Source organism: Echinops telfairi, unplaced genomic scaffold (genome assembly GCF_000313985.2).
Source record: "Echinops telfairi isolate 266 unplaced genomic scaffold, ASM31398v2 ScPeMD7_3509;HRSCAF=4178, whole genome shotgun sequence".
In the NCBI taxonomy this organism is placed as follows: domain Eukaryota; kingdom Metazoa; phylum Chordata; class Mammalia; order Afrosoricida; family Tenrecidae; genus Echinops; species Echinops telfairi.
Genome location: NW_022107407.1, coordinates 3,597,660 through 3,605,104, shown reverse-complemented (window position 1 = coordinate 3,605,104; position 7,445 = coordinate 3,597,660). Strand labels below are relative to the sequence as shown.

At 39.6% G+C, this 7,445-nt stretch overlaps 1 protein-coding gene across 2 annotated transcripts in view; it reads right to left on the bottom strand.

Annotated features, from left to right (window-relative positions):
• Positions 1 to 3,002: 3,002 nt before the first annotated feature.
• Positions 3,003 to 7,445, bottom strand: part of CHRM3 (cholinergic receptor muscarinic 3) — a 324,438-nt gene continuing 319,995 nt past the window's right edge. For both annotated transcript variants that reach the window (XM_045294261.1, XM_004709822.2), the window contains one exon: positions 3,003 to 6,190. In XM_045294261.1, the coding sequence (XP_045150196.1) occupies positions 4,399 to 6,171 (1,773 nt within the window). In that variant the 5' untranslated portion in view covers positions 6,172 to 6,190 and the 3' untranslated portion in view covers positions 3,003 to 4,398. The remainder of the gene's footprint in view (positions 6,191 to 7,445) is intronic.

Sequence of the window (7,445 nt, the reverse complement as noted above, 5' to 3'; positions counted from 1 at the left end):
AATGTTTTTCTATACTCCCATCAACAAGAGGCATGGGAGGATCTAAATGTCTCTGAGACATATCTCCTGAAGAGCTCCCTACCATGAGAAATCAGTGTGTAATTCCTGATTTCTCCAACTTGGAAGCCCTTTAAACTATTCCTTAAGTGTGCACCACACTTCTTGACAGTTTTCATATGTGGGAAAAAGAAAGATGTTGTTTAAAATGTCACTTTTGTAGAGCTTTAAGCACAGATTCCAAATGATTTTTTTCCCTGAAGGGTACTGAGGAAATGGAAAATGACCATGTACTTGATAAGAAAGGGTTTTTGTTTAATTGTTCGCAGAACAGGTTCAAGGAGACTCTCTTAACTTTCCATGCCAAGCAGAACTATATGCAAGGGTATTTCACGTCAAACTACATACAGATTGCGACTTGTACAATTAACTCACATTCATGGACCCTCTGTGTCTTCCCAAGACTTTCAACTAGGGCTAGCTGGGACAACCAGGTAGTTTCTTCTTTCTGATCCATAGTAAAAAAATTCCAATTGAGTTTGAGGAAGAAAAGAGGGATGATTTTTAAATTCATTTTCTGGAGTCTAATATTCACTACCTCATATAGATTTAAAGCATTTCTCCTTATTACTTAGAAGTATTTTACTAGATAACCACCCTACTTATAAACCATGTTTCCTAAAGTATTAGAATGACTCCTGACAAGTATTGCACATTGGTTAGATAAATTGGATAGATAGATGATGAACTGGCTACATCACGCAATTCATTTCCCTACGATGTGTCCTTTGATCCAATTGAAATGCAAATCTTTTTTAATACATATTCTTTATATTAAATAGTCCCTGGGTGGCAAAAATGGTTAAATGCTGACTGCCAGGTGCAAAGTTGGTGGTTCAAAACCCTCCAGAGGCATCTTGGAAGATAGGCTTGGCAACCTACTTCTAAAAAGTCCCAAAAGTCACATTCTCAAAAATCTTATGGAGTTTTGATCTACGTAGTGTACACATAAGATACACTCTCACCATGAGTCAGCATTAACTCATTGGCGACTACAATAACTGTTTGCTAGACACTGCCAGCCCTGGGTTACAAAGAAATGAATAAGACAGTTTCTGCCATTTAAGAACTCACATACTATTCAACAAAATGACAAGATTTAGCTGTAAACTGTGGAATTGGTAAGTATTCTGGACTTCAAGAAGTAATAATAAGCACTTTTACTCCTAAGATATTTTAAGTTAGACAGGTTTGTTGTTGATATTATGGATTGTAGGATCGCTTCTAACTCAAACCAGTAGACCTGTCTCATCGACTGTTATGGTTTCAATCTTCATGGGAGTGGATCACCACTTCTTCTCCCATGGAGCTGTAGGGTGAGTTTGAGCCACTATTGTACCACTAAGTTCCTTGATAGGGTTAAGATTTTAATTTGGGCCAGGAATGTTTTATTAATATTTATATGCAACTGAGAGTGTGGCCTCCTTTCAATTTACTGCTTATGTAGAATGTGTAACTAAATGTGAGCCCCCTGGGTTCTCTTGGTAATTATTTGGGGTGGTTCCGGCCCAGGCCAGATTGGTAGAGTTAGAACCCTATCCTGAATCTCTGTGTTTCCATTGGAGCATTTGTATGTCTACTTCCATTTATCTTGTTGATTTTTTTTAGAAAATGTTGAATGTTCTGAAAACTTCACTTATATAGAAGGAAAGATTACCAACTGGTGAATTTTGAACTTAATCTTCCCTCTTCCTTAATGATGATCACATCCAGAAATGCATGCACAAATACTAACTACAGTTTCAATACAATTCCAAATTATTTATGTTCTCAATAAATGGAACATAAATATTTTATTTTGTTTATTTTCCTTCTCTGAAAAAGTATGGGACACCCCTTTCTATAAACACAATCATCATACTTTGCCCGTGAACTTTTTGAAGCCCCTTCATATTTAAAAGTAGCTTTCACCCATAAGAGGCTTAAAAAAGAACATTATAATAATACAAAAGGAGAACCAGAATCGTGGTTTGTTTCTTTTCGGCTACTGTCAGGATCATACAAGGACAAAGGTCAGGAGATAACCATTCTTGTTTATAACGATCTACTGAAGTTCCACCATAGCTCAGGGCTTCTCTGTTTCTCAAATCTCATTCTCTCTATTTTTTTTCTTTTTTTGATTGAAATAAGCTGGCCTTCGGGGAGGGAGTCTGGGCAGCAGGAGTCTCCAAAGGACAGGGATTACTAAAGTATTGGGAAGGTTTAATAAGCATTCACATATTTATTAGTGCCAAGCCAACTTGAATAATAAAATATAGATACAATCATTTACTACACATTTCACAGGTGGATAGCATAATATCACATAGTTTGTTATACACTTTAGAAAAGAGTCTGTTTTTTCTTGTTCTTTGGTTGAATATGGGCCACCCAAAATGTCACTCTGTCAATTAGATGTATTTATTTTCTTTATAAATGAACTTTCAAACATAATGGTAGAGGGTTTGTTCTCTTCTTCTCAAAGAGTGGTTTTAAAATATAAAATTGATGTTGATGTTAGTCGGATTTTTAATACTTAGAATTAGATGCTTACTGATGCCCACAGGAGGACTTCTTTATTCTTAGCCACATGAAAGTTCAGTATACTTTATTTATTGCTCAAGTGGACCTTAAAGAATCACTTTACAGGACATCATAGCAGAAGAATAAAGAGTAATCTTTTTCAACATTAAATAAACACATGGTGAAGTATGCATAAATATTTCTTCATATAAACATAACACAAAATTAAATAGCTCAGATACACAGACAACACTGAGTACATTTCCACTGTTGTCAAAGTTATCTGTAAACACCACCTCACACTGAATACAAAGCAGCTTTTATCTCAGCTCTGGGTTTACTACACTGAGGTCCTGTACAAAGGTAAGGATTTCTCCAAAGCCCCCCCACGCCCTCCCCCACCCTTTCCCCACATAGCCCAGGCAAAAAGAAAACAACCCAGCAGTTGCAGCAGGAACAAGAACAGCAGCACCCCTGCCCCAAATAAAACAGGTATCTTTTTTTGTCAATTTAAAAGATAATACAAAATTTGTTTCTAAAATGTAAAGGAATCAACTTGAACATTTAAAAAAGTGTAGTCCTTTCTTCAGAGGCTATATCACTTTATGAATTCCACCTGTTCCAGAAAGCACTGCCAATGGCGATGTTACAAAATTTTAAGCCCTTTTTTTTCACCGTTAGAATGTTCCAGGTGGCAACATCTTGCCTACCATGCTCTCCTTCATTCTCCTCTAACAATTTTCCTTTTGCTTTTCCACATATATTGCTGTGTAACAATGTTCAAATGTGACACTATTGTTGAGTTTTAAGCAGTTTAAATACCAGAAGTTTTGCTTCAAAACATGTTCAAATTTGGACTATTAATTTGAAATATATGGTTGTGATTTGTTCTTGGAGGTTAGAGGGGTTCTGGTTTACCTTTGTTGCAGAAGAAAACAACAAAACATACTCAACCATGTCCTCCCCCCAGCTCACGGGCGTGTCTGCTCTGTGCAGATCTGCTCTGAGCAAAAGATTCTCCAGGGTGGTGTGTGAAAAACATACCTGGTTTCAAAAACATTAAATTAGCAATTTCACTTTATGATTTGCTGGAATCCTAAAGAACTGGAAGCATATATTGCATTAACAATTTTTCAGTTCAGTGTTTCCCAGTATATACACACGTGTGTGCATGGAAAATTTACACACACATATATACTCATATGTTTTTATTTGTACGAAACTTAAACTGCACAAAACAGTACTTTGCAAGAATCAAGAAGTAAGTCCACAAATAGAGATTAACAACACACCAAAGAGAAGACATGGAAACTCTATTGGGACAAGAAAATTCAGCTGTGCAAACATATGAAATAATTTCAGATTCTGACTCGCCTGAATTTCACAAATTCATTAGCCAGCCGGGTCCCACAGGGAGACCTGGGCCCACAGTTTAGGGATCCACAGAAGAAGATGGCCACTGAGCCAGCTCGCTATGCTGCTCTGAGATTCCAGAGCTAATGTGAATGACAATCTCCAGGCAGGTTAATTGGGGTGTATCATTATTGTGAAGGATTTTTCCCCCCCTCTCCTTAAGAAAAAGCATTTAAAGTCTATTTTCAGGATAAATTCCTTTATGTCTAGTAGTGTGCAGTTGGTTTCTTTAAACTTTATTCGAATTTTACTTTTGTAGTAAAATAAGTTCATTCAAAGGGTCCTCAAACAGGTAGCTTCTTCCACATCTGGGTGAAAACAGACTCTCCTCACCAGAAATGACCGCCTTTCTTGGCCCCCTTCTGTGTCTGTAAGGTGTGTGGTTAAGGAGGTGTGTTTGGGTGCGGCTATTGGTACACCTGTGTTCTATAAGGCGTGCTCAGGCACACGCTTGTGGAAAATGACGGACTGTCTTTGCTGGTACTGCTGCTTGCGCCTCTTCCTCTTGTCCCACTGGCACAGCAGCAAGGTCTTGAATGTGGTTCTGAACGTCTTGTTGCACAGGGCGTAGCACACAGGGTTCACGGTGCTGTTGATATAGCACAGCCAGTACCCCAGATTCCAATACGTTTTCGGGATGCAGCTGTCACAGAAGGTGTTCACCAGAACCATGATGTTGTATGGAGTCCAGGTGATGATAAAGGCAAGTAAGATCGCACTGAGGGTCTGCGCTGCCTTTTTCTCTTTGATGAGGGACATTCTTTTCCGCTTAGTGATCTGGCTCCTAGTCTTCAGAGCAAACCTCTTGGCCAAAGTCGCTTCTTTGAAGGACAGAGGTAGAGTGGTTGTGGACTTTCCCACAGAGGAGTTGTCATCAGAGGACTTGGTTGTGTCCACAGCTGACTCTAACTGAATGGGAAGCTTAGGAAAGCTTCTCTGGAAACTGCCTCCATCCTCCATACTTTTCTGGGTCTGTAGCTTTTGTGCTTTCCTCTCTAAGTCTGCTTTCAGCATCTCCTCCTCAGGCACCTGTAAGTTGTCCGATGAAGGTAATCTGGTGGAGTTGAGGATAGTGCTGTGTCCTGGAAGCTTGAGCACAATCGAGTAAATGGCCCTGGTCTCAGAGCCAATGTCCTCCTCATCAGAAGAGGCCGAGTTTTCCAGGGAGGCAGCAGCATCGTTGTTGTTCCAGCTGTCACTGCTGCTGTGGTCTTGGTCCATCTGCTCAGCAGTGGGTTTCCAGCTCTTGGTTGTGAACCAGAAGTGGCAGCGACCATACTTCCTCCTGGCTGAGCGTTTCATGCTGTGCTGTTGAAGCTCATAGCTGCTGCAGCTGCGAGAGCTGCCTGTGGGGTGGACAAAGTTTTCAGCCTCTGCTTCTGTCCCAGAGGCTTGCAGACCAGCAAGTTCTTTGGTACGTTTTTCAGTTTCTTTATATATCCTCCAGTATAAAATAGTCATAATGGTGACAGGCATATAAAAGGCAGCGATGGCTGTGCCAAAGGTAATGGTGGGCTCACTGAGGAACTGAATGAAGCACTCCCCTGGGGGCACAGTCCTTTTCCCAACAAAATATTGCCAGAACAAGATGGCAGGAGCCCAAAGGATAAAGGAGATGACCCAAGCCAAACCAATCATCACACCGGCTCTTTTTGTGGTTCTTTTGGCTCGATATGTCAGTGGTCTTGTGATGGAAAAGTACCTGTCAAAGCTAATGACTAGAAGATTCATAACAGATGCATTGCTAGCCACATAGTCAATGGAAAGCCAAAGGTCACAGGCCAAGTTCCCTAAAGCCCACCTATTCATGATGATGTAGGTAGTAAAAAGATTCATGGAAATAACCCCTATAATTAGGTCTGCACAGGCCAGGCTTAAGAGGAAGTAATTGTTCACCGTCTTCAGCTGCTTGTTGACCTTAAATGCAACAATGACTAGGATGTTACCAATGATGGTCACCAAGGCCAGGAAACCTGTTAAGAACGCAATGAAGATCACTTGCCAGATAGTATGGCCTCCCAGGGGGTCACTGGCAGTGTCATTCAGAGAGGAGACATTTCCAATGGCCCGAGAAAGGTTGTAGCTGCCCAGACGAGTGACTGCTCCTGAGGGCAGTCTGGTGTCCGAGGGGCTGTGCATCCAGGAAGAGCTGATGTTCGCAAACAAAGGCGCGGTTGTACTGTGATTATGTAAGGTCATCGTGACTGTCTGACATAGTCTGCGAAAGAGAGAAAAGACAGCGTTAGGGAAATTGCGACCTTAATTGACAGTATGTTCTCATATCACATTTTAAAAGACATGGAAACCCTATTATAGGTTATTTTGAACCTCCATAAGGCACCATATATCAAATCCATCCTCTAATTTATTGTTAAATGTGAGGAGCAAGCAGAAACAAGCTTATTCAAAATAGCATAATAGCTATTTTGGAGCAGTGGTCAGCAAACTGGCTTGCAAGCCATATATGGCTCTTTCGGTATGTATGGCCCTGAAGTAAAATTTTAAAAATTTAAAGGATCTTATTCAGATAATAGTGATATTTCATTTGTTCGTAAAAATATATTTATGGCTCTCAAATAATTTTTAACTCATTATGAGGGACAAGATTGACTCTTCAATCTCAAAAGTTTGCCATCCCCTGCACTGGAGATAGATAGTGCTTCTTTCCACATTACCATCATGCTGTGATCAAGCAAAATCCTTCTCATATGTAAAAGAGAAATATTAGATGGTCATACGATACTTATACAATGTTTATCATCACATGACTTCATGCATTAATTTTATATATTTGGCTTTTACCTACTCAGATATTTATGGATTCAAGGCTTCAGACAGGAGCCCTGGTGGCATAGTGGGTTATGTGCTGTTAATCACAATATCAGCAGTTCAAAACCACCAGCCACTAATTGGGAGAAAGATGAGGCTTTTTACTCCCATGAAAATTCAGAGTCTCAGAAACCCAGCGGGGTCACTCTACTCAGTCTTAGAGGGCTGCTATGAGTTAGAGTCAACATAATGACCACAAACAAGTGAGGCTTCTGATGTGTACAACTTTAAAGGGATACCAGCCAAATAAGCCTCACTGCAGTGAGTAACAGCAGCTCAGGCCAAGTGCAGAAATAAGAATAACTGAATTTAAATTAAAACACAGATATGAATTCTCTTTAAAACAATTTGTAACAATTAGTTTTAAAGCATGGGTACAAAAGTAATATTCTGGTTCCAGGTAATGGTTGGTAATATAGCTGTCCACGAGACATGTCTATGAGGGTGATAACATGAGCAGAATCATTACCAGAGAGTATCTAAAATGATTGGAATAGATTTGATTGTTCCTTATATTTAGACAATTTAACTCCAAAAAGGAAAAAAAGTAATTTAATACAGCACACACACGTGCCTATAACTAATTGAAAAACTAATTAATCATTTCAAGCACTTGAGGATACTAAATATATATAAATTGATAA